Consider the following 26,305-nt stretch of genomic DNA (forward strand, 5'->3'; position numbering starts at 1 on the left):
AAGGCAGAAGTAGTTCCCATCTTCAGGCAGGAGGGGCAAGAGCAAAATACAGAGGTCGCAGGGGTAAAATCTTGAGTTGACTCTTCCTTCCCTGCCCCCTGAACAGCAGCCAGAAGTCCACATGACACAGGAGTCTGTCCAGACCAGCCGGTCCGAGAGGCCATTGGAGGAAATCTGGAAGATCAAGAAGGAGCTGGACGACGAGAGCCAGAGGCGACAGCAGCTGGAGGCAGAGATAAAAGTGATCCAGGAGAACATTCTGCTCCTCCAGAGTCAGAAGCCGCAAGAGTCTGTGCTCAGGAAGGAGGTGGTGAAGAAAGTGCCTGACCCGCAGCTGGATGAGAGCCTCCACAAGATGCAGCAGGACCTGGCCGAGGAGCAGCGCAAGAACACGGTGCTGCAGGACGAAGTGGAGGGCCTGGAGCTCAAGCTGCGTGTCCTGGAGCGTGAGAGGAAAGAAGGAGGGAAGGAATACGTCGTCAAGGAGGTCCTGCGGATCGAACCGGACAAGGGGCAAGCGGAGGAGATCTTGAGACTGAAGGAGGAGTTGGAAGAACTCAAGAGGCAGGAAGGGTCCCGGGAGAATGAGATGGCAGTCCTGCGTGGGCAGATGGCCGCTCTTTCCAATGAGAAGAACATGGAGCAAGAGAAGGTGACCGAGAAGGAAGTGGTCAAGCTGCAAAATGACCCACAGTTGGAGATGGAGTATCAGCTGCTGCAGGAGAGCAAACAGAGGGAAAGCGCACTCAGGCAACAGCAAGAGGAAGAGCTCCGCTTCCTGAAGGACAAGCTGAAACGGCTGGAGAAAGAGCGGGCTATGGCTGAGGGCAAGATCACTGTCAAGGAGGTGCTCACAGTGGAGAAGGATCTAGCAACGGAGAGGGAAGTAAATGACTTGCGACGCCAGTATGAGGAAGAGAAGGCCAAAGGCCGCTCCAATGAGCGGGAGAAGGCGGAGCTACTCCGCAGGATCCAGGCCTTAGAAGCGGAGAATGCCAAGGTGGTTGTCCAGGAGAAAGTTCGGGAGATTGTGCGGCCAGATCCCCAGGCAGAAAACGAGGTGGCTAACCTTCGTCTGGAGCTGGTGGAGCAGGAGGGGAAGCTCCGAGGTGGGGAAGAGCAGCTGAAGGGCTGCCAAAGCGAGCTGACTGCTCTGCGGAACAGAGGGCCTCAGGTGGAAGTACAAGAGGTCATCAAGGAAGTCATCAAGTACAAGAATGACCCAGAGACTGAGACAGAACTGCAGCTGCTTCGGGATGAAATTGTGGATCGGACTAGAGCCATTGAGAGAGCGGACCTGGAGATCTATCAGCTGAAGCAGGAAATTCAGACACTGAAAGAGGCCAAGCCTCAGGTTCAAGTGAAGGAAGTGGTCCAAGAGGTGCTGCAGTTCCGGGAAGACCCGCAGACGAGAGAAGAGGTGGAGACCTTGAGGGCTCAGTTGGCCGAAGAACAGAGGAAGCACATGGACCTGGAGCGAGACAGGAGGCGGCAGGAGGAGATCATCAGGCAGAAGGAGGAAGAACTCTCCAAGGTGAAGGAGAAGGTGGTGCAGCAGGAGGTGGTGAAGTTGGAACAAGACCCCGCTCTGAAAGCAGAGATCAACTCCTTCTCCCAGAGCATCGAGAAGGAACTGAGCCAGATTGACTCGCTCCGGGGCGAGATGCGCAAGCTGCAGCGAAGGAGGTCAGAGCTGGAGCGGCAGCTGGAGGAGCTGGAGAAGGAGCGGCAAGCCCGCAGGGAGGCTGAGCTTGAAGTGCAGCGGCTTAGGATTAGGCTAAGTGAGTTAGAGGAGCAGGAGAGGGAGACGACAGAGCGAGTCACCGTGAAGCAGAAGGTGATCCTCCAGCAAGACCCGCAGCAGGAGAAAGAGCACGCCCTGCTCAAACTGGAACTGGAAGAGGAGAAACACCGGAGGCAGGTCCTGCAAGCAGAGCTAGAAGCCTTACGGAAGAAACTGCAAGCCCTAGAGAAGATGGAGGTCAAGGAGAAAGTGGTCGTTTCCGAGAGTGTTCAGGTAGACAAAGGAGACACTGAGTATGAGATCCAGAAGCTGAAGAGCAACCTGGAGGAGGAGAGTCGGCGTAAAATGGAGCTTGATGCGGACATCAACAGGCTGGAGGCCAAACTGTCCGAAGTGGAGTTCAACAACTCCAAGTCTTCCAAAGAACTAGACTACTTGAGAGAAGAGAACCACAAATTGCATTTGGAAAAGCAAAATCTCTTGTTGGAGACCCGAAGGCTGCAGTCCGAGATCGAGCTCACTATGTCAGAAGCCCAGGATTTAAGGAACATGTCGCAGGTGGAAAGCAACCTGAGTCTGGACTCCCGGTTCCAGTCTTTGGAACGAGAGCTGGACGATCTGAAGAGGTTGTCTCGAGAGAAGGATGACGAGATTGAACAGCTCCAAAACCGACTCCAGACTGTGGCCATCAAGAGAGAGCAGCGAGAGAACCACTTGAGGCGTTCCATTGTGGTCATCGATCCGGACACGGGCAAAGAGATGTCCCCTGAGGAAGCCCACAAATTTGGGCTGATCGAGTGGAGCTTGTATGTCAAGCTGAAGAACCAAGAATGTGACTGGGAAGAGATCACTGTCAAAGGGCCCAACGGCGAGTCTTCTGTAATTCTCGATCGGAAGTCAGGGAGGAAGTTTTCCATTGAAGACGCGTTAAGGAGTGGAAGGCTCACCCCTGCTCAGTATGACAGTTACCTGAACAAGGAGATGTCCATCCAGGAGTTGGCAGTTTTGGTATCTGGACAAAAATAGCTGTTCTCTTCTCCAAAGAGAATTGAGGGGGACGGACGGTTTTGAAGCAGCTAGCCTATAGCTGCATCACTTGTTATGAACTCAGCCACCTGCTGCCTATTGCCTGCTTCCCAGGGGCTTGTTCCCAAAATCTAAGGCCTTGATTCTCTCCCCATGCCCATACTACATTTTTAAGATAATCTTTTTTCCGCTTTGCGCAGTCAGGAGGGGAGAGAGAACTCATGGGGAAGATTCATCCACTGCTTGACATGCTTTGATAAATGCATATGCCTCATTTATACATCCTCAAGCTCAAAGCAGCCTCCACACCAGAACATCCCCTTGGCACAGGGACTAAGTCTGCAAGCTGTGATTCCCCCCCTCCCGCACCATCTTAAAGTCACAAGCAAGTTTTCTCAGCTCCTCCATTGTCAATTCTGGTATAATACTGGCCTACCTTGCAGGGCTGTTATAATAGTCAAGTGAAACTTTTTTAAAACTTTAAAACTGCTATATATGTTTTATCATACTGACCCCTTTATCTCTTCTCCTCCCAACCCACACCAGCCCTGGCATTATACCAGAGACAAATGCTTGAAAAAGATCACGAGCAGTCACATTCAGAGCAGCAGTGGAGCCCAATAGCCATCTGCTAGAATGGCTCATAGCCTTAGTCTAAACCCAAATGTTTTTAGCTGCGATTATTGAATGGATTTGTAGGAGCATCAAATGAAAGATTGCCTCCAAGCACCCTACGGTCTTTCAATACACTCCAGCATCTTGCAGAATCCTGTTACAAAAAAAGAATGAGGAACCTTAGATTCTCAAGAGTCTTATCTATCCTACTGAACTGCAAAAAGGGGGGGGGAAGTAAAATGGCATGTTTCTTTTTTAAAAGATGACTTTTTCAGGTCTTCAGATCCATACCTTTGAAGGGATATTCCCTGCTTCATAAAAAAAGGTGGGAAACTAGGAAATGCACAATACCCAACCTCAAGAAACGCCTTCTTTCCGGTAACACAGTAATAAGATATTTGTGCTGGTGGTTTTTGCTAACTTAGTTCTACTCAACTCTTATGTATTCGCTGTAGAAGGGAATGGGAAGTTTTATTTATACCATAACAATAAAAAATGCAGTGTTGCAACCCTTCCTCCCCTTTATATTTCTTCCATTTAGTTAACATTAAAGGGTGAAAGTGACTATTGAAAGATTCTCTGTATGCAGTATAAAGGTTTTGATATATGAAGGGGAGCTCTGATATTTCCAGGGCCCTGTGAGCAAGGTTACATGTATCCTGAAAATGCTAGCATTCCTTAAAATTCAAACATGCCAAGTTTCTAGTCCTCATGACTCCAGAAACCAGAGGAGATGCAGCAGGCTTTGCAGGGATGGGAGGTCTTTCTTCCTTAAACACCTAGTCCCTCCACACAGAGGATATACAAATGTACCGAAAAATGTATACAGATTTCAGAACTGATCTCTTCTTGGCCAGAGTTTTGAATGGTTTAGCACACCATATGCACCATTCCATTAACATCCTCATTTACAGATGGCTCCTGTGGTGGTGGAATTTGTCTCAGATGCTTTGGTGTCCCCCCCCCCCGCCCCCCTTTGGTAAGACAGATTAAAGAAATGTTTTTGGAAACTGCAAAACAATTTTATTCGATTGTTGTATACAAGATTAACCATTTTAAATGCCCCTCTTCCTGTTCCCAGAGAGGCCCTCCCCTTCTTTCCCCCCTCTCCCAGACACACACACACAAAATAAATTGCAGCTCTTCCCACACAAGAAAAAAGAAACTGCTTTTCTACATTAAGTGCCATCGGGTGGTGCACATGCCCCACCATAAAGAAAATCTCCCAAAACGGCCAATGCCAAGGCAGAAACCACGGGCGCTCTGCTCTAGTCGCACCCCCAGGTTCTTTTCAGTCTTCTCTGTCGGTCCTGCCATGGCTCTCTTGATTCTGCTCTCTCGCATATTCCACACACGCCAAAAAGAAGAAGAAAAAAAAGGGGGGGGGGAGGAAACAAAAGCAGGAGAGGAAGAAATCGCGCAGGATTTCCACCACATAACATCATTTCCCTGAGGCAAGAGGCGTCACAAACTTTCCTAAAACAAAAAGGGGCTGAAATCCTGTGGCAGGCCAGGGGAGTGGCTCTGCGGCAGAAGCCACTTCTGAGCAACAGCACTGGGAGAAGGGAGGAGCCAAGGGTGGCTTGAGACAGGCCCAAATCCTGCCAAGTGCAGAGCACTGGAGCTGAGGAAGGGAGAACAGCCTGCAAGAGGCAACTGACGCCCCGATCCACCAAAGAAGAGCAGAAGCCGGGGGGGGGGGGGAGGGAGGGTGACCATTTTTCATCTATTCAACTTCTGTGCTTTAAAATTCATATCCTTAAAATTTGGTCTTTGGCTCTTCTACTACAACCTACAATTTATCTTTCCTCTAAGAACAAAAGAATTGATTGGTTATCAAATTGGAAATCTTAATTCTTTAAGAAACATACATTACAGTTTTGCTCTGAGGCAACTGGAACCCAGGACAGTCAGAAGAAAGGACCTGATTCCAAACTCAGCTTGGAGGGCTCCAGCCAAAACAGATCTTTAAAAAAAAGACACACTGCGAACGACCATGAGTTAAAATAACTTGTTAACTGAATGCTTTTCTGTCCTGGAAGAAGACATGGCATACAGAATTTATGATGGAAAAGGGCTTCATCCTTGGAGTTTATAGTAAGAAACAGCCCTTTAGGATTGAGAATTCCAGATTTTGCATTTTTGCCAGGCTAGAGTCCTTGAGTAGTAGGCAACTGGCAGTCAGCTGGCCTAGCCTCGCTTGCGAATGGCCCATCTGCATTTTTCTGCTAGTCGAAGAAACTGTTGGCTGCAGAAAGGCCCCATACACAGGGTGGGGATTGCAAAAGGGAGGAAAACCTCTACTCCCTGCATACAATATATTCTCCTGCGCTTTCACTCCCTAGGAAATAGCAGCAGGGACAGCACAGAGGGGAAGGGCTTGCCTGTGCTCTACTTTGGATTAGAACACCGACCCTCTAGCTGAAAGCAGGGGCCTTCTTCAAGGGGCTGCCCCTTTGAAACATGATTGTTCAGGCCCTCGGGTGGCCAAAGAAGAGCACAATACTTATCACAGATGACCTTGACAGCTGATGCTCCCCTTCCTCCCCAAAGAGCAGGCAGGGAAAATCTGCCAGGGAAAATCTCTTGCCCAAGGGCTGTTGCAACAAAAAGCAGGTCTAGCCCCAACTTCCACTGACTGCATGGCAAAAGTTCTCCAGCATCAGGCCCTGATCCAGTGGCTCCGTGCATAAGCAGGGCCTTGTATGCAAAACCCAGTGGCCCCCACAGCCGGAACGGTGCTCCCGCTTTGGGCTTCATACACCTGAAGAGTATAAAGCAAGCGGGGAGGGGTGCTTGACAGCCTTTGCACAGAGCACCAGCTGAGCTCTATCAGGGCCCATGGCTTTAAAAAGGAAGCTTGCACCAGCCATGCTGACTGGCATTTGTCGCCTCCCCACCTGGACAGAAATGTGCACCCCTCCCCTCAAAGGCTCTATTAAATAGAGCCCATGCACCCCTCCCCTCAAAGGCTCTATTAAATAGAGCCCAATGCATCTTAAATACAGATCAGTTTTTTTTTTAAAAAAATGAAGTAGCTCCATGGAGCTCTCCCTCTGAAGAGCATGAAATGTTTCTGTACTCTTGCTCCACCATCAAAGGCACTGGAAATTACAGCTTTGCTATACACAATGACATGCTGGGGGGTGGGGGTGGGGCGAGGATGGGCCTCATCCAATCCAATACTTTCAGTGACAATGAAGGAGGTGAGGTGGAACAGGGACTGCTGAGCATACAACCCGCCCCACCCCCACATAAGACAAAGAAAGGCAGAGACACAAAACAGGAGAGATCACAGATGTCAGTTCTAATGTTGATGGGCGCACTGCGAGACCTCTCCCACAGTCTCACCAGGACCACCCACGAGCTGACGGACTTTACAAAGCTGCCACAGGGGAAAGGAAGATTTCCTGGTCAGTACAGCTGTATACAGTTTGGGGTGAGGAAAAATATACACCTACACAGATGACCCAGGCAGTGTCTCTGCCAAGCTTGAGCCAACCAAGTGAGCCCAAAGCTGGACGGAGCACCTTTGTGTATCGTGCTGGAGGAGGGTGGCAGAGCTTGGCCCCTAGAGAGGCCCCTGGATCCTCCCCCCCATCCCATTCTGATGTGCTCCCTGGAACTGGAACAGTGTGAAGTGGCAGCAGCTGCCAGAACCACCCCCAGTAAGTGCTTCCCCCACCCCCCACCCCCCACCCCCACCTTCAGAGTGCAGTGCACACCTCCACAGAAAGGCGCAAGTCTGAAGTGGCCAGGAACATGCAGCTAGATTCTTGGGTGGGGTGCCCCCACCCCCGCTCGTGCCTTTCACACTCCCTCCCCTTCAGGTGGTCTTCAGGGCTAGTGGTGTCTTCTTTTATGGCCATCACAACTTCCGTGGCTGCACGCTGGATCCTTTCCCGTGAAGCTGCGAAGTATCTGGAAGAGATCCGAAAGAAGCTGTTTCAATAACGTCAAGCTAGAGGGCTACTTTTGGCCTCAAGGGTGGAAGCAGCTAAGATGCAAGTTACCAAATGGCTTCAAAGTTAACTAGTGTTGTTTCAGCTTCCTCCAACAATTCAGACAGATGTATAGGCAGGAAGTGGTCATCTCCTGAATGTTAAAGAACTTTTCAGGTAAAGAATTTGAGAACACTCAGTTTATTAAAACGTATGTTGAGACCGTTGTGGCTACCCTAACTTAGGGAAGAAAACCATGAATCTTTATAGAGCTCTTTGAGGGAGCTTTGCAGGCAGCTTATCTAAATGTTGTTGTAGCACACATAGTTCACATTCCTTCGGCCACATTCACATCGGCAAGGAACACTTTCCCCAGCTACTGTTGTCAATCAAGTTGCTCACACAGCAAATTTTTTTGTTCTCTGTTCTCACAGTACTCAGCCAGTACATAACAGGTTCATTGATGAGAAATGGCTGCTGTCGGGTTACACTTTCTCACTAAGTAGGAAGCTCAGGCTCTGAGAGCAAAAGCAGGCGTTCCAATGACCGCGGCTTGGCCTGGACAGTCCTCTCTACAAATGGCCAGCAAGACACTTCAAATACTTGAGGGTTTGGGGGACAGGGGCAGGAAGAGCGTGTGAGAAATGTGCCTGCTATATTACGGGACTCAAATCAACAGGCTCTATCAAGGACTCGGGGGCCGAGGTCTCTCACCTCCTGGTTGAGTCGCTCGACAGACACTTTAGAGCAGGGGAAAGATTCTTCCTTGCAATTATGAGGTGTTGTGAGATCACAAATTCTAAAGTTTAGTGGGGGGTGGGGGGTGGAAGGAGAAATATCCAGAGCCCTCTCCTTAACCCAAGTACCCTGAGCAGCTACCACTTCGGCCTGATGTGAACATGCTGCAAACCAGCTGCAGATCCGTTTGACTTCCATAAACAGTACAGCTGCAAGGAGAGGCCCATAGGGACAGATGAGACTGTCCACTTCCATCACAGAACTTGCCCCGACCATGATAGCTTTCTGAATACTCTTATGCACACAATCAAAGCACTCCCTGTGCACCTGGGGCAGCCATGCTTGAGTGCAAGTCAGACAGATCTCAGCAGTGCTTTCAGCCTGGCCTAAGGCCTTCCTGGCCCTTCTCTTCCCCACTAAGCACTTACTGTGGCCAAGGCCATGATGGAAAGTCCCTGGGGCTGGTCCCGTGACAATGGCGTCCTTCGACACCCCGGTTTTGGGGGAGGATTCGGAGCTGAAGGAGATCACGTGGAGAGGGTAAGAATGGATCGGTGAAAGAATGCCTAGCGGGGTGGAGCTCAAGGTGGCAGGCAGCTTGGCATTGCTAGGCTTGTAGGGGGGAGACAGGACGCTCAAGGAAGACGAACTGGTCAGCAATACCGCTCCACTGGCTCCTTTCTGGGAAGGAGGAAGAGAAGAAAAGCACCAGTAAGGACTGCAGATCAATGGCGATGCAAAGCAAGAGATGGCCTTGGAAAACGGATTCCATCTTTGCAGGAAGGGTTCAGGTGGGTAGCTGTGTTAGACTGCAGTAGAACAAAATTCAAGCCCGGTTGCATTTTCAAGGCAAGCAGCATTTTTCAGAGCATAAGCTTTCATATCAGACAAAGTGAGATTTCACTCACAAAAGCTTTTATTCTGGAAAATTTTGTTGATCTTGAAGGGAATGAAATTTTGTTCCATCCCTCAAGGAAGTTCTTTTTTGAGTCTTCAGAAGTTGACAAGTAATTCTTTGGAGATTTCCACAGGCCTGGCCCACATGCTTTTACACATCTGAAACGGCCATCTCCTTTTTTGGCCAACTGCAGCAGATTCCCAGCTTTGGAGAAGATGCTATGGAGTTTCAAGAGCAAGCTACGCTGGTCTGCCAAGGTATCCCCTAAATAAAAGGGGCACATGAGAGAAGCAGAGGCGGGAAGGTTTACAGAAGAACCTATTATATACAAGGATTTAGGGAGGTGCCAGCCAGGTCCCTGCCCTGAGAGCCTTACAGTTTGAAACCACACTTGATAACAAACCAGCTTTTCCAAGGAGACACTTACCGTCACCGAGGTAGAAGATGCAGTGCTGCTCACCACGACTGGATTCAGGGAAGAGGTCAACAACTTGGCCACCCCTTGCGTCCCTCCACTCGAGCTGACATTTGGCCCCCCTGGTGGAGCGACCAGCGTCAGCTTTTGAGAGACCGGCGTTTTCTTTACCGTGGTGGAGCTCGGTGATGAGCGACTGGGAACCTGCCCAGGAGAGGGAAGAGATGCACCGCCAGGCAGGAGGGGACCTGCAGAAGAGGTCTGGTTTGCAGACCCAGCAGCGCATGTGGAGCCACCGGAAGAAACCACATTCCTGGAAAGGGCCACAAAGGGTGACTTGTAGGATGGCGCTGCTGAACCGGAACTGCTCAGATGCTTCCCCGGGTAGCTCAGAGAGACAGACGGGGGATTTGAGGTCTTATGGGAGCTGCTGGAGGCTGGAGAGATGGTTGAAGATGAAGCTGATGATGGGGAAGCGTGGAAGCCGGGTGCTTTGGCAGGCCCCTTGACCTGCTGTGACAGAAGGGGGCGCTGGGACAGTGAAGTGGCAGCCTTGGGGCTCTGTAGTTTGACAAAGGGAGGGGAAAGCGGGAAGGGTTTGGGTGGCTGACCTCCCACGGGAAAGACCTTTGCCGGGGGGGCTGGTCCTGGGGCTGATGCCTGGGGCCCTTGAGCCAGGCGGGATGTGCTGTGGTGCTTGGGTTTGGACTGGTGCACAACTTCCAGGAGCTTGCTGGGGGGAGCTGGGCAGGAGAGCTCTTTGTAACCAGAGCCCTCGGCCTTTTTGTCTGTGGTGGACTGACCCAGCGCTAAGGCCTGCTCAGCCAGGAAGTTGAGGGGTGATTGCAAGGAGCCACTTGCAGGCGACTGGGTTGGTGAGGGGTTCAGCCTGGCAAAATTCCTCTTCTCTTCCAGTGCCGCTTGGCTGGGAGGCTTCTCCAAAAGTGCCTTGTGAGTTGTGGGGAGGGTGAAATCAGGGCTGCCCCCCGTGCGGCTGTTCAGCACAGCCAGTTCCTTAGAGACAGCTTCCAAGGACGAAGCGGCATTGTGGATCAGGTCCTCATCCAGAGAATCATCCATGCTGAAGGCAGCCGCAGCGGCTGCGCTGCTTGGGACAGCTGTTGAACTCATTGCCAAGAGCTCCCTGGTTTGAGGGCTAAGGCCAACAGTGGTCCCCTGTGGCTCTGGAGAAAGCGAAACTGCACTGCTTGAGTGGATCAAGGGCACAGAAAGGGGCATTTTCTTATCAGGCTTGCTGGACAGTTCCTGAAAAAAACACATGAAGGAGAATGGACAGGCTGTACATTTAAATTGTTTCCTTACTGTTCATTTCGCAGCCAGTGTGTAATTGCCCATATAGGTACCACGGATAAAATGGATCCTGTCTGTTCTGTCCCACTGCACAATATGGTACTGGGCCAAGAACTCAACATTTGGCATACCACAGCTTATAGCTGATTAAAAAACAAGTTTCTAGACCTTATGGTAGGCATGAAAGACTTAGAAATTTGAGACACCAGAGCAGAAGGCAGAGTTGCTAAATAAGGTATGCTCCTTGAATTCCTAGAAGGCTTCCTTGGCCCCTGCATGCCACTTTGCTTCTTTTCAAGACTAGCTGGAACTAAGCATAGTTTGGCATACTTCACATGTTTTACATGTTCATTTATTTTATGTATACATGCAAGCAAAACTGGATGTACAATCTTTAATTTACATAAAGTATAGTGGGATTAAATTTTTAAGTTTCTTGAACTGCAATTTCGACTACTCGTATTTTTTTTTAAATGCACAACACAGAGAGTGTTCATTAATGAGGCTGATTTTATTGAAATTGGTTGCTATAATTGCTGTAAAATCCCAGCCCCCTCCCCCCTTTCTACTTCTGTTTTCAGGATGTGCCGGGCTTATCCCCTTCACACTTGACAGCAACGGAATAGGTGCCCTTGCTACAACACACGTGGCCTCCCCATCCCCCCAAATTCCTGAAGTTAGACTTTAAGTTCCTCAGGGCAAGTACCTGCATTTTGTAAATGCCACTTTCGAAAGCAGGGAGTAAAGAGAGGGTTCTGCATAAGCAGGAACACCTGACCAAGACAGACGTTTCGGTACTCACTAGCTGCAGCTGACCCCTGATGTAACAAAGGAAACTGCTCACCTTCCCCTTCATGACTTTCTTCTTTGCTCTGTATGGAGGACACAAACCAGAGAGGCCCTCATTGGACCCTTGACAGAGATATTCAAAGGCCGAGCAAGAGGCCACCAACTAGATGGCCTCAGACTCCCTGCACACCCCAAGGGGATCACCAGTCCCAAGAGTGAGGATGCGCAAGACAAAAAACACAATATACAGGCCACAGCAAAATGGCAGCAAACAGACCTTGCATGCATAAGATGCTCAGGCTCAATCCCAAGCATCGCCCATGAATAATCTTTGATAGTTGGGCTGGGAAAGACATGCAGAGTAACTACCCAGCTTGCTCTGGGGCGGGACAGTAGAATGGATTCGCTGTAGGGCAAGTACCGAGGAATACTCACGGGATGGATGTGAGGTGACCATGGACTCGTCTGCTCTCCTTGAATAATGTCCTGAAAATGGAGATAGGAATGAGGGGCCAGGCATCCAAAAACAGAAAGCCTCTTAAATACAAGAACTTGCGGCCTCCCTAGCACATCCCCAAAATCACAGCTTTTGGTATTAAAATGGAGCCAAGTTTCTAGTCCTCATGGTTGTCAATAAACTCCATCATGATGTGCTGGGCACGGTATTCTCTCCCCCCCCCCCAGTTAAAAGCATTTCTGGATAGCCATGATTTACATACATTTTATCAGCATGGTGAACAAGAAATACTACTGTGCTGCCACGCACCACCTTTCTGAAGGACTCCCAGACCCACCAGGGCACCTTATTGCTTGTTAAATGCCTTACGATAACAGAGATTTCACTCTCTTCTGCTCCACACTTGCTTTTGGCCTTCATTTGCACAAGGAACACCTGGACGAGCCTCTCTCTTCAGCTCTGTCCCTCCTCTCAGAAGCAGCCGCCCTGCTGCGTTGACCTTTCCTTTCGGGGTGGTGTTTACGTAGCTACTGTGGGCACTTCAGGTGAGAGCTCTTCAAACAGGTAGGCCTCTCCTCTAAACCAAGGGATTAAACACTCGTCTTCCAGTTCCTCCCCTTCAAAGCTGCTCTGCTGGAATTTACTATGCTAACTACTGTGTGAGTGTGTTGGGGGGCGGAAGCAGCACGCACGGACAGGGTGGCTTTGCAGCCATGTCCCACCTTACCGAGCCTGCATCCAACCCTTGGGCCAAAGGGGCTTGACCTCTGCATCCAGGAAAGCTTTCACGTAATCCTCCAATGACTGGGCCTTGTTCTTCTCGAGTTCATGCCCATCCAGCTTGATCTTCACCACCTGGCAGAGCAAATCCCTAAAAGAAGGAGACATTTGTGACGTGGTTAACTCGGATCACTCCGAATTAGTGAGCTCTATTAACCTGGTCTGGAAAGGCATTTTAAATGTGACCCGACTAAGTCGGTTGATTATCCAGTCTAGAACGTCACATGGTCAGCTTTCTAACACTCTTCTTTCTAGTAGCTGTGGAATCCACAGGAATTGGCAAGCAAGCGCACAGGCAACTGAGCCCAGGTCACCCAGTGAGCTCTGGTGGAGAAGAACAGAGATCCCAACCCAGTTCTCCCTCCCTATCCGAAGCTCAACTATCAAGGCCTCCCTGTCCAACACTCACCTACAAGCTTACTAAGTGACCCAGGGCACTGCTCTCTTGGCAGACTCACCAACTGTACTCCAGTCTGGAGGAGGGCCGTCTACCTTGTTGGCTGAAGGACACACAATCCAGTCATTATGCAGGAAATCAGTAGATTTAGTCAACACCCAAATGGGAGACTGCCTGAGAACCCTACCAGTGCCACTCTAAGTTCCACAATTTGGGGGTGGGAAGAGGAACTATAAAACAGGATTTTAAAAACTGCTTCCCGGAAGTATGAGTCTCTCTAGACAGCATTTTGTCTCCAGCTGTGAAAATCCTTTATGTGGGATTCAACCTGAAAGCTTCAAAGAACTTAGCGGTGCCACCTTCGTGGCCAGCCATGCCACCAGAGGCTCCTGTAGCAAGCCCAGGACTTTGCTTCATTTATAGCCCACTTTACTTCCAAACGGGAACCCCAAACAGTTTACATTGCTCTCCTCCTGCATTTTATTCTCACAGCCTTGCGAGACAGATTAGGATGAGTGCGTAATTGGCCCAAAGTCACCCACTAAACTTCTATGGCAGAGTGGGGGATCTGAACCTGGGTCTCCCCAATCCTAGCGAGAAACTCTAACCACTACACTACACTGGAAATGGGAGACTTCAGCCAACCCTGTGGGAGAGTTGCTGCAAACAGATAGCCAAAGGCAAATGCAAGGCCAAATGACTCAAATAATCCCTGCATTCTCTCGGCTCCTGAAACAGAAGCCCCGGAACCACAGAGGTCCCCTCAATCTTATTCAACCTGATTTCCTCGTTCCACTGAAACTTCTTCCGGGGTCCCATGATGCGCTTCCCACCTTTATCATCATCTTCCTCGTCATCGGAGCAGACCCGCTCTCGTAACTCTTTGTCCTTTTCTTCTTCCAGCATCCTGGGGGGGGGGGGGGGAAGAAGGATAAAAGAGACCTGTGCTGGATCAAAAGAGACATCCATCCCACCTAACGTCCTGCTTCTCACAGGACAGGAAGCAAACAGTCCTCTCCCGCTGCTGACCCCCCCCGTTCTCCCCCACCCCTGCCTCAGGCAACCAGAGGCATACTCGCTTGAAACCCCACTGGAGACCAAGGTGGGATATAAATGAAGTAAATAAGAAGACCTCTCCCCCCCCCCCCCCGGAAGCTTCACATGCAATTCATTTAGCCAGACTATACAGAAAAAAGGGTGGGGTGGGGTGAACAATCAGTTAAGGAACCTGCCAACAGTTTCAGACATGCAAGGAAAGCCCCCAAAGTGTGGAATGCATAGACAGTGGGGGATTCTGACACCTACTTGGCAAATTTGGCCTGGGTGTGTGCTTGGCATTCCTCCTGGTACTTGGCCATCTGTTCTGGCATTGCCCTGCCGATGGCTTCTTTTAGCTTATGAAGTGGCTCCTTCAGCCGCCCCCCCTATATAAAGCACAGAAGCAAAACAGAATAAGCCATCATTGTAACTCAACCAAATCAATAAAAAGGGGGAGAACCCAATAGCTCCTGGGGCGTGGTGAGGAGGGAAGCATCCCTTTGGCATCCAATTCTTCCCCTTAGCAAGAAGTACCCTTTCCCCAGGGCAAAGGAAAGAGAAACCAAGATCAGCCCCCACCGGGAGGAACCCTTAGGCCGCCCCTCACCCAGCCCAACAGCCGAGTCATTCCCCAAACCCCACCTGCTCACAGAGGCAGAGCCTGCGGGCCCGCTTGGCCAGGGTGTCTTTGCTGCAGGGAAGGAAAGAAGCCAGGCGGGCGTAAACCCCCGATCGGATCTGGCTGCTCAGCTCCCGGGTCTGCCGCTCGATGCTGAAAGGGGCAAAAGGGAGACGTCTTTGGCACGGATCCACCCAGGCCCTTCGTCCCCACGCTTGCGGCTGAGAGAGTCCAAGGCAAAGGTACTGGAAAGTGCTTTGCCAGTTAAGAAGAAAAAGTTATGTTCACGCTGGCCTCTCTGTAACTACTGTGAAAACTGCTTCAGGCCAACTGTGTGCCAATCAGCTGGGCAAACTACCAACTCTGGTTTTGTCCAAAAGAACTATACAAGTTCTAGAACCCAGGAGGCACTTCAGTCAAGAAGCGAGGAGAAGGCTGACCACGGAGCAGAACGACACTCATTCTCCTCAAGGCTGCGTGTAAACTCTTGAAAATTGGGGGGGGGGGTTCGCACCCCAATTCTGGGAAGAACAGGTTACACCCACTGTTAGAAAATCTGGGAAGAGGACTTACTCAAGTAAGATGTTGTTGATGTCCTGATTGAAGAACTTGTGCTTCCCTTCGCCTTCTGCAGCCCTGGCAGCCTGGTTCAGAAGAGAAGACACAGGCTCTTTAGCATTCCAAGGAGTGTGTGTGTGTGTGGGGGGGGGGGCGCGGAGAGATAGAAAAACAAAGTGCATAGACAATCTATGGAAATAAAACTTAGGCAACACCACCATAGCTTTTATGTGCAAATTAAAATTACCAAGTCCATATAGTTAACCGTGTTAGTCTGTAGTTGTAAAATAGTAGAGTCCAGTAGCACCTTTAACCAACTTTATTGTAGAATAAGCTTTCGAGAACCACCACTCTCTTCATCAGATGCATCTGACGAAGAGAGCTGTGGTTCTCAAAAGCTTATGCTACAATAAAGTTGGTTAGTCTTAAAGGTGCTACCGGACTCTTTACTATTTTGCAAGTCCATGTAGAAATCTTATTCTCTATGTGAATACACTGCCAGAGAAGAACCCCTCTTCCCACGCTGATCTCCTCCTGCCCACAAGGGCAAGACATTCGCCACACTCACCAGGATCTGCAATACCTGCATCAGTTCCTCCATGCGCTTCTCCAGTGGCCCTGGGAGCCCCTCAGGAAGGGCAAGAGGCTGCTTGGTGTCCTGCTCCAGGACCACCCCAAGGGGGTCACTCCCCTCCTCTGCGTCTTGGAAAGGGCTCTCTTCTGGAGAGTCATTAAGGAGCTGCTCCAGGTCAAGATCTGTCAGGGAGTCCATGGCTGTGGCTGCTTGGAGCAGCTCATTGTCGCTGGCATGGCCAAAGAGAGAGAGAAGGGGATCGGAGGCGCTCTCCACCTCTCGCGGGGCTGGCACTTCAGTCAGAGAGGGGACAGTCACCCTCGGTTCCTCATCTCTCTTCTTTTGCGCTTCCTTTTCCTTTTGGAATTTCTTTAACATCTCCTTGACACTGAGCGCCCCCGAATATTTCTTCTTCTTCTTCTCTTTGCTTGCATTAAGGGCTATGAAACTATAAAGAAAACATGACATTAAGACACCAGTAAAGAGAGGAAAAGATCCAAGGAAGAAGCAAGGTTCTCTGTTACTTGTCCACCCATCTCTTAGGCACATTGTTTGTTTTTCAGCATGATTACAAATCACTTTACTAGCAAACTGGCTGTCCCCCATGTAGATAATGAAAACTGCTCAATGGGGTCATATACAAAGCAAGTAGAGGTCTCTACCTACTTGGGAGACAGCCCAGATATGTAAATTAATCAACGGGGGAAAGACCTCATGGAAAACTGCTATTATCTTCTGCAAGTGCTGTTGGAGGCATGACACAGGCAACACGAGCAGGTCACTGGTGTGTAAGGATACCTGCACAAATAAGTTGGCTGCTAGAGCATTTAAACTCGTTCTGGCACTCAAGTACTTCTCACCAGCTCAGTTCTTTTCTGTATTATGTGAAATGCTTTGATCTCCCTTCCTCCCGTGGCTTTCCATGAAGACCACTCTAGGCAGATTTCACGGCTACAACCAAGATTTGCTCTTCCCTTGCTCCATCCCACTGACTTTTCTCTTTTTTACATTTCAAAGGACTCATCGGTCCCTGCTGAGAGGATGGCATACTTACTGCCAAAACAGCCCCTTCCATGCAAAACTGCAGCCTCTTACCCAGTTTTGGGGAACTTGGATTTTTTAGATTTCTTTTCCTTGTCATACGAATCATCTTTTTTCTTCTTCTTCATCTTCTCACCCCCTTCTTTCAACTTTCGTTTCTGTGCATTCAAGAAACGCTAGGAATCAAATGGATGACCAGGAGAGGTCTGCAAGGTTATTAATGGAAGAAAACAATATAGTAATCTCCCCCCCCCCCGCCCCCAAACAAACACACAGGACAGCAAAAAAGGCCTAACTTGACCAATTTTGGCATGCAGGACATGACATATGAAAGAAACTAAATCCTCCCCAGTGACACTAACTTCACGTAAGACCCCAACACCAGAATGCAATGAGAAATGCAGGAAATGAAAGAGGCTGCCCTCCAATTTTTCTTATGGAAGCTTTTTAGGAAGAGTGTTAGCTGCGCAACCAAATGTGTATTTCCTGAGTTGTTTAGAGAGTGCTGATGATCTTTATGCCTTTTACAGCAAACTGTGCGCTTTGTCTTACCTCGCTCCTAAGCAAATGTGTGAAAGGCTGGTCTGTGTGTTTTATCTGAAGACCAGTATCGTGCCCCCTGCCCATAGTCAAACACTTCCCCACCCAAAGTGGCTGATAAATGCAAAACTGTTGTAAGAAAAATACTAAATTGCACATTACACCACTTGGAAGTTGGGATCCGGTCCAATGCTTGCAGAGCCGTCCTAAGCAGAGCTACAACTTCCTGAGCCCCTTGGCTTCACTGGGCTCAGGTGAGTGTCATTCTGCTAAGGACAGCGCTGTGGCTCAATTCCCGTCATTGTGGGTGAAGCAGTGCAGCTGACAGGTTTTCATTTCCTGGTCAGCAAGAAAGCAGGTTGGCAAGAAAGCCGGGCTGAGGTGTATCCAGAGAATCATCATCCAAACCTTGGGTGATTTCTTCTTTTTCTCCTTGATATAGTCATCCTCTGACTCTGAAGCCTGTCGGAATTGCAGAGTGCCAGAGTTGATGTAAAACCCTCCATACTTGGTTGTCAGAGAAGCTGGAACGAGTTCATCATACTGGGGACAAAACAGAGAGAGATCCACTGATGTTCTTGCCATGTTCTTTGGGGACAGGAACTCAACAAAACCTAGTTGCTACAGGACAGGCCCGAAACCCCCTGGAACATCACTAGATGCCAGATTCTTACACACGCATCCTATTGTAAATGACTGACTTGATTAATCTTTCCCTGCTTATGATAACTATACCCCCCCCCCAAGACCAGCTCCAACCCAATTTGCTTCCCCACCACCCCACTTTCAATTCTTCCACAACTGCTCCCACCCCAAGTCTATTTTTATATTCAGGCATGTTATATTACAACATATAGCTGCTAACAAGAAAATGAAGGAATGATCTCTAAGCCCACGTGGAGATTCCTTTTCACATGAGTTTTGCTAGCTCATGGCTGGAGGCAAGTTGCAATTTTGGCCTGCATGGAACGAGTATCTGAGCAGGTCCTGCATGGCAGGCAAATGAACTGGCAAAACAGCACCACTGTGGGCTCGGAACTACTCCCATAGAACCATGACTCTGTGCCAGTGGGGTCTGGACACTGCTCCTACTTGGAACTCCTTTTTCTGCTTGAGCAAACACATCTATCACCTGCAACTGGGTTTTTATTGTTGGAAGCCTGAGGCCTACATCCACTACTCACTGCTTCAGAATTATCAATGAAGGAATCAGATTCGTCGTAGCCGTATCCCATATCAATCAAATCCTGGATGCGGTCCTTCCTGCGCTTCTTTCCACCCTGAAAATAGATAGGCTACCTTTTACCAGGGGGCACTGCACAAAAAAAAGCAAGCTAGAATCCACTCCCTTGCTAAACCTGCTCCATGCTCCCCATAACCCTGTGCTGGCACCAAGACGGCCAAGTTATAGGATACCTACAGCCACCCAGTCCTTCTCCATCTTGAGGCTATTTTGCTCCAGGATTGCTCAGCTTCCTTCTAGGGCTTCAAACTCCTTAATGATGCAGGAAATGAAAACCTGTCCACTGCACTGCTTCACCCACAATGACTGGAATTGAGCCACAGCGCTGTCCTTAGCAGAATGACACTCACCTGAGCCCAGCGAAGCCAAGGGGCTCAGGAAGTTGTAGCTCTGCTTAGGACGGCTCTGCAAGCATTGAACCGGATCCCAGGGCCCTATTCTGCCAACAGCAGCTCCACCCCACCCCCCAACACTGAGGCAAGAGGCTGAGCCACTGTTTTCTCTGAGCTGAACCAGGGTGCTGTCAACCATCTGTTTGGTGAGAATCCATGTAGCAACGTGGGCCAGACTGGGAGAGAACCAGGTTCAGTCAAGCTGCTACATGTGAGACCTCAGCCAAGACACTCTCTCTCAGGCTACCTTAACTCACAGGATTACTGTGAAGACCGGGAAGAGAGAGACCTAAGTACACTACACCCAAGTTCTGTGGAAGAAGGGTGGTATATCGCTGCAGTAAACCATCCTCTTGCAACTGGCAATCATTTACAGGCGACAATGTCACTTATTTGTTTGAGGTAGTATTTTGGAAGACAAAGACAAGCTATGAGCTACTGCTGCTGGGGAAAGAACAGCATTAGGAGCAACTTTGTCTTCCTTAATCCCATCAACGCTTCCAGAGAAGACAAAAATGAATCATTTCTTTGCCTCACTCCCACTGGCGAAATGATATCTTCCGGAAAACCACTGGTGATAAATCTGTGCCCAGGATCTAGATAACCTATTTGCCAGTTGCAAGTGGCTGCCTACACCTCCCGAGTCCCTGCACAAAGGGGCGATACACACCACTTCCCCTGCACCAGAATCATGATCATGACTACTCTGACTTCTGGTTTGTGGAGACGTTGCTGCTAAATTCTGTTTGACTGCTGTTACTGTTACACTACAATTATCAGAAGAGCTTTAGAGGAAAAGCTTCTGCTAGAAATGTAGGCATAAAAGACAATCATACGTATTTCTCTTCGAACTTCCTGGCAAGTGCCTCCACTCTGTGCCGCTCTCTTTCCTCATCATTGAAGGGATCAGCAAGATCTTTTTTCTGGAAGATGTGGGAGGAGAGGGAGGAAATAAAGTAAATCAGAACAAACTCCATCAAGCTATTGCACAAAGCAGTTCGTACTCAGAGGTCAAGAGGGACAGTCTGCTCAGCAGACACCCAAATTTAAATAATTCTCTTTCTAAGAGTGGGTTTAAATTTAAGGAATTTCTGATCTTGGCAACTACCGCCAGAAAAGGGCAAGGTGTGCTTTTCTTTGCAGAGCATGTAGTCTACTTAGCACTATGCACTGGGGCAATCTTCCTACACTTGTTCTTGTAGCACATGGACTCTCACACACTGGGCACCTTGTTCATTCCAGTTGCGGCACAACATAAATTAATGGTCAGAGCTCAAGCATTAAGGCCCCTCATCCTGACTCAAACCCAAGATTAAGGGTTCAGGAAGCAAGCAAGCAAGCAAGCAAGCAAGGGTTCTATCCAATTTTCAAAATGACAGAGAAAATAAATCTCATGGTCATAGCTTTGCAACCAGACCTGAGCTCCTTGGTCCTCCAGCTGTGGTAAAGGGCAGCTTATACTTTCTCCCTTTCCTGCCACACAACCAATGTGTGGCCCATGTATAGAAAAAGGATGTGTAAACTCTATGCACTGGCTAAAGGGATCTTACACAGTTGGAAAGCTCCCCCTTCCAAGCAAGGACGCAGGAAGCAAGAGAAAGAGCAGTTTGGCCCCAGCCACCAGCAGAAGTGAGCCTACTTTTATCTTGCTCACTAAGTGCACTTTGCTTCAGCTGTCAGTTGTCTTGCTCCAGAAAGAGGGGAGAAAGAGCACACTGGTTCCTGACATTGGCCAGAGGACCACGGAGGGTCCCCCATTCCCGTCTCTCCTAGAAAGAATTCCTCAAGCTTGTGGTGTTATTTTGATTCAAGTGCCTGGCCTAGCTAACCTAGCAGCTTATTAGGAAACAGTCCTAATAAGCACACTCTTGTTTAGCAGCAAGCCCCAATCTAGCTGCCGCAGATCTCAGGTTCTCTCCCTGTCTTTAAGACTACCGTCAGCCTACCAATGCAACAACTGGCCTTGCCGACAGCTGCTTGAGAAAAGCAGAGCTGAGAGCCTTACTGTGGATAATGCAGCCGCAAGTAGCTAAAGAACTCACATCTGAGAACAAAACTAAATAATGTTCCTGCCAGCCTGACCTGATCCTGCTGCTGTCCACACAGGTAAGCAAACAAGGAGTAGCAAGAAGAGCTGCTGGGGGTGGCGGGAAAGTGAACGTGAAGCAGGGGGTGGGGGAGAGGCTTTAGGGAAACAGGGCTGGAGAAAATTGGAGATGCCAGAACTGCAAGGAGGAACCTTTTAAAGGAAGTCCAGATGGAGCTATGTGGGAAGGAAAACATGAGAAGAACAGGCTTCCAATTGGGAAAGGGAGGGGGGAGATGGAGCACACAGGACTTGCCCCCCCCACACACCGCCTCACATACCTTCTCTCCGGCAGAACCGCTTTTCCCTTTCCCTCGTGTATTCTTCAGCAATTCAGGGTAAAAGAATTCAGGACAGCGCTTGTGATCCGGCTCAAAAAGGGTGAGGGCGATGCGAACTGCTGCAGCCGCTGGCTCAGATTCCTGAGGGGGCTCTGCTCCTGTGATGTCCTCTCGGCGGGGTTTTTTCAGCAAAGTGGTGCTCAAGGGGCCCGGCAGAGAAGTGAGCTGGACCCTGTGGGGTTCCGTCATGGCTACACCAACGTGGTAGCTACTCTCATGGCACGGCCATCAGTTTATACCAACGGCTGCGCATTTGTAGTCATGGGGATCTCACCATTAAACAAACACACAGGCATCAAGTGCAGCAATCGAGGCAGATGCTAGATTCCTCTGTTTAGTTTGAAAATACAAGGACCCCTGGTTTTATCGAGGATCAAGAATCCCATAGCAGCTGTACACATTACTGCGTGCTCCTGAGCATCACAGCCTTAATACAGTACACATCAAACAGAAAACTGATCAGAAAGGGAAGAAGAAAAACCCCAAAAGACTTTCTGAACAGAGTGGCTTTTACAAAACTGGTTCCCATGCGACCTTCGTCACAGAGGTCAGTCTGGGCTACATCACCTTGCCTTAGAGCATTTCCCACACTGGAGGTTAGCATGATGTGAAAGACCCCAAAGACATTTGTTCAGACTGTCTGGTAGGCACAGATACATGGCTTTTAATGTTCACACCCAAATCAATCAATTTCACTGCCTGGAGGCCACAGCTCTTGAAATGTCCCTCCAAAAGCGTTCCTTCATATTTTTACCTAGAAAACAAAAAAACCCGGAAAATTTCAGCCACCAAAAAGCTTAACAAAATATGGATCTCCCCCTCCCAGCTCCCACACACATTTCTGTTATACTCACTATCTCAATATTCTTCTATTATATATACTATACTATTTTTATTAAACAATTTATTTATTATTTATTAAACAAACACTGACAGCAAGGGCAGAAATAGTAATAGTATGCCTATGAAGAACTACAATAGTCAGAAATGGAACCTCCGTGTTTAGACGAAGAAATTAATGCTGCTGATGTACTTTTTTTGAGTACTGCCCGGGACAGCTGGCCAGCCACAGGTGGAAACAGAGGAAAGTCTGGTCCTGATCCTGAACAGTAAATCTTTTCCATGTGGTCAGTAGTGACACACAGAGAATGGGACAATCCAATGCTGTCTTAGTAACCAACAAGTTTTAATGGGGAAAAGCCCCCCAAAATCATTTTAAAAATATAGATGGAGCATTTCAACTGTGCCTCATGCCAAGAGAAAACTGCGTAAATGTTAAATGTTCCATCCTCTAAAGAGGAAACTGAAATAGGAAATCCTTCAGTATTGACAACAGGAGAGATCTACAGCATAGAATCAACAGCCAGGCAAAATATTTGCACATGGGGACTTTGCCCCTGAACAATGGTGCTCCAATATGCAGTTCACTCTTGTGTTCCCAGGCAGAGAAAGCAAAATGCAGACAGACATCACACCTGGGAGAATACATTGTTTGCCTGCATCACTCCCTTGGGGTTAACGACTTCAGAACAATTAACCTCTGAGGAACAAGGCTCAAGAAGGGCATGGAAAAAAGGCATAAGCACTCATCAAAAAAAGTCTGTTTCATTGCAGTGCTTCAAAGCACTGACATCAGACAAGAAACACTTGGAAGTGCTGCTTTATGCAACCAATGCACTCCCCTACAACATGCACAGCATTCCATCCAAAGCACCAAGGTTGGAAAACAATCATGCTTATACCAAAGAACAGTATTCATGGAACACCTGGATGTAGTGCAGGTGCAGAGTCTTACAGAAAATGCTCCACACTCTTAGTAGATGGTTCAAAAATCTATCTTGTATTTCTGCAAGTGTCACATAGTCTATGCAGGTAATAGCAAATGGGGGAACCTACCTCATGGTGCTGTTGTGAGGATAAGGACTTGAAAAGCACAATGCATGCTAGCAAACATGAAAAACGTAAGTACTATTACTAAGAGATGTCCCCTACCTCCTCCCAATTTTCACTGCATTGGCAGGCCTTACTTCTAAGCACAGCGAGACTCGGAAATTCCAGTTTCTAGGAAAGCTGCAAATTAGCTTGCATATTATAGCAGCTGAAAAAGTGACCCAGAAAGCCCCCTTCCCATTCAAACCTAACCACAACCTTAAAATCACAAGGCAAGGCAAGCCGCTATGGAACCCTCAACCCATCTACCTACCACACCGAGGAACGAAAACATTGACTCCCCTATCAACACCCTTTAAAAGACGGCTGACTCAGAACACACAAAGCACTTTGAACATTCAAATGGCACATACTCAAGCTGTTAAAATATTTTTTAAAAATTGCCTCGCGGGATCTGAAAAAGGACACACCAACCCATAATTCTCTTTCAGCCAGATGTGTCTGGGAGTTCAGAAGCAAGGTATGAATCTGACAGCCTCTCCTTGTTCTCCCATCTAGAGCTCAAACGTACAATGCCTATTTAAATGCAAGTTCCAGTTTAGCTATTCCCCACCCCTCCTTCAGTCCAACCAACTCTTTCAATGTGCCTGGATCCAGCTCTATTTGTGAAGTGCAACCTTGTTTGATGTTATCTCATTCCCTTGGTAATGTTTTAAACGCAGCTCTCTTATAAAAGAAATGTCACTTTAAGAACTCTGGTGTTGAAGGAATATGCAGAAATACAGAGAAAAAGAAGAAGGCAGTCCTTCCACAAACTTATATTGTAAGAACACAAACAAATCCTTACTAGATCAGACTATGTCCCTCTAGTCAGACTCAGTCTGATAACTTAACCCCCACTGTGAGCCACCTGACACCCTCTAAGAAGCACCATACCAGCCAGAACCTTCCCCCATCCTCCACCTCAACCCCCTCGTATTTAGAGCCACCTTCCTTCTGCTGATGGAAGCTGCATTAAAGACTGACAGCTGATGACAAGCAGAACAAAACTCTAGTGGCACCTTAAAGACCGGCAACATTTATTTAAACATGAACTTTTGTGGATAAGAGGCCACTTCGTCAGACAAATATGTGATGGAAAAGTCATACTGGGAAAGTTTTATGGTGCAGGTTTGGGAGGTAGCACCAATCAAGGCTTTGTGGAAGTTACAAAACAAGCCTTAGCACCCTTGCTAAGCAGTTTCTGCACAAAAATGGCAGTACAAATCAGGGGTTTACACCCTGTTCTGTTAACATTTATTACTATTATTATTAATAAAAGTGCTTATATACTGCTTTTCTAGACAAATTAGTACTCCACCCAGAGCGATGAAGAAGTTAGTGTTATTATTATCCCCACAATACAGCTGGGGAACTGGGCCTGAGAGGAGGGGCTTTCCCGAGGCCACCTACTGAGCTCAGGGCAGTCGTGGGATTCGGACCAGCAGAGTGCTGATTTGCAGCGGAACCACTTAACCACTGTGCTACAGCAGCTCTGTAATGGTTAGCCATCTGGCCCCATGGATGGCTGTTAGAGTGCCACTGTCTTTTATAAATTGTACTGTTGTATTTACTGACGTTTTAATCTGTTTTTAAATTAATATGTTCATGTTATCTTATATATACTGTATTCTGCTCTGAGCCCATTCACGGGGAGAGCAGATTAGAAATGATAATAATAATGGTGATAATATTAATAATGCCATGACTAAATCCAGACAGCCCCCACTGTCCTCTTCCTCCAGTCATATGTAATCTCACACAAAGCCCTTCTCAGAAGCTTCTTACGGGCCGGCACCCCCAAGGGCCTGGCGTGCGACTTCTGCAGCTAAAGACACTGCTTGGAACTGACAGCCAATGACAGGCCTGCCTGCCTCACGCTCAGAGATGGACTGCTCCTGCAGCTGGAGGCTCCACGAAGCCCCTGCAGACCCCGGCCCCACCAACTGGGGCGAGCCTTAGCAACCCCCAAGAGACTCGCCCCCCCCCCCCCAGCCTCCGGAGCAGAAGGACACGAGAACCCGACGCAGCCTTGGCTACCGTCGGCGAAGAAGAGAGAAGCCGCAAGCTCGGCCGAGCCGGGCCCAGCGTGGGCGAGGGGAGAAGAAAGGGCGCTGCTGGCGGGCAGCCGGCGAGGAAGGCCCCGTTGCCCCGGTGACGAGGGAGGCGCCCGGCAGCGCATTCGCGAAGGGCCGCCCTTCCCGCCCCCGCTCCTCGAGCCCAGCCGCGGCTCACCGGCCGCTCCCCTTCCACGCCGGCTCGCCTGGCGCTGGCGATCTCCGCTGACCCGCCGCCGAAGCCGCGTCTCCCCGTTTCTCTTTCTCGCGCTCCCCCGTCACGTGCAGAGGGAGCGAGGGGGGAAACGGACGCCGCTGGCGCGCGAAAGGGAGCCCGGACCGCGTCACGTGAGCATACCCGGAGTGGGCTTCTCTCACGTGAAAGCGGCCGTCCAATCGGGCGCGCGACGACCCCTCAGAAGAGAGCGGACTGCGAAGGGGGGGAGCGAGGGCTCGTCTCAGAAGATTTTGAATATCCCAGGTGTCTTTTAAAAAAAAAAACCTGCCTGTAGTCTGATATGGTTGCCAGCCTCCCGGTGGTTGCTGGAGATCTCCTGGAATTATAACTGATGGCCCAAGATACAGAGAAAACGGCTGTTTTGGAGGCTGGACTCTGTGATATAGTTCCTTATTGAAGTCCCCCCTCCCCGGGCTCCACCCTCAAATCTCCAGGAATTTCAACCTGGAACTGGCAACCGGGTTTAGATGACAGGGAATCGAAGTCGAGCCGCCTCGGCTTGAGGGCGCTTTGCATCACATGGGTGAAGGTCGACCAA

General features: G+C 49.1%; 2 protein-coding genes across 7 annotated transcripts in view; one reads left to right on the top strand and one right to left on the bottom strand.

The window, feature by feature from the left end:
- Nucleotides 1-3,899, top strand: part of PPL (periplakin) — a 61,635-nt gene extending 57,736 nt beyond the window's left edge. The window contains exon 22 of the mRNA XM_054995618.1: nucleotides 107-3,899. Coding sequence (XP_054851593.1) covers nucleotides 107-2,770 — 2,664 coding nt within the window. The 3' untranslated portion in view covers nucleotides 2,771-3,899. The remainder of the gene's footprint in view (nucleotides 1-106) is intronic.
- A 486-nt stretch (nucleotides 3,900-4,385) lies between these two features.
- On the bottom strand, nucleotides 4,386-25,796 carry UBN1 (ubinuclein 1). 6 transcript variants are annotated; one of them, XM_054992590.1, is made up of 18 exons: nucleotides 25,708-25,796; nucleotides 23,440-23,486; nucleotides 21,484-22,297; nucleotides 19,953-20,039; nucleotides 18,666-18,761; nucleotides 17,890-18,024; nucleotides 16,996-17,099; nucleotides 15,895-16,348; nucleotides 15,342-15,412; nucleotides 14,792-14,921; nucleotides 14,417-14,535; nucleotides 13,890-14,018; nucleotides 12,662-12,805; nucleotides 11,913-11,963; nucleotides 11,491-11,560; nucleotides 9,390-10,643; nucleotides 8,493-8,745; nucleotides 4,386-7,306 (listed from the first exon to the last, which is right to left on the bottom strand). In XM_054992590.1, exons 3-18 carry the CDS (start codon nucleotides 21,730-21,732, stop codon nucleotides 7,254-7,256), a joined length of 3,399 nt encoding a protein of 1,132 aa, XP_054848565.1. In that variant the 5' UTR covers nucleotides 21,733-22,297; nucleotides 23,440-23,486; nucleotides 25,708-25,796; the 3' UTR covers nucleotides 4,386-7,253. The 6 variants fall into 6 exon arrangements, with proteins under 6 accessions (XP_054848565.1, XP_054848563.1, XP_054848564.1 ...); XM_054992588.1 differs by lacking the exon at nucleotides 23,440-23,486; XM_054992589.1 differs by having other exon boundaries at nucleotides 21,484-23,486.
- Between the last annotated feature and the right edge of the window lie 509 nt (nucleotides 25,797-26,305).

The sequence above is a fragment of the Eublepharis macularius genome, chromosome 12, assembly GCF_028583425.1.
Source record: "Eublepharis macularius isolate TG4126 chromosome 12, MPM_Emac_v1.0, whole genome shotgun sequence".
Lineage (NCBI taxonomy): Eukaryota > Metazoa > Chordata > Lepidosauria > Squamata > Eublepharidae > Eublepharis > Eublepharis macularius.

Bases quoted from the DNA above. Each gene is read 5' to 3' on its own strand.
- UBN1 (XM_054992588.1), bottom strand. From the start codon at position 21,732: ATGACGGAACCCCACAGGGTCCAGCTCACTTCTCTGCCGGGCCCCTTG. The intron at 11,561-11,912 runs GTGAGTATTCCT...TCCTCCATACAG, and splicing joins GGTCACCTCACATCCATCCC to AGCAAAGAAGAAAGTCATGA. The intron at 7,307-8,492 runs GTAAGTGCTTAG...GATCTCTTCCAG, and splicing joins CCATCATGGCCTTGGCCACA to ATACTTCGCAGCTTCACGGG.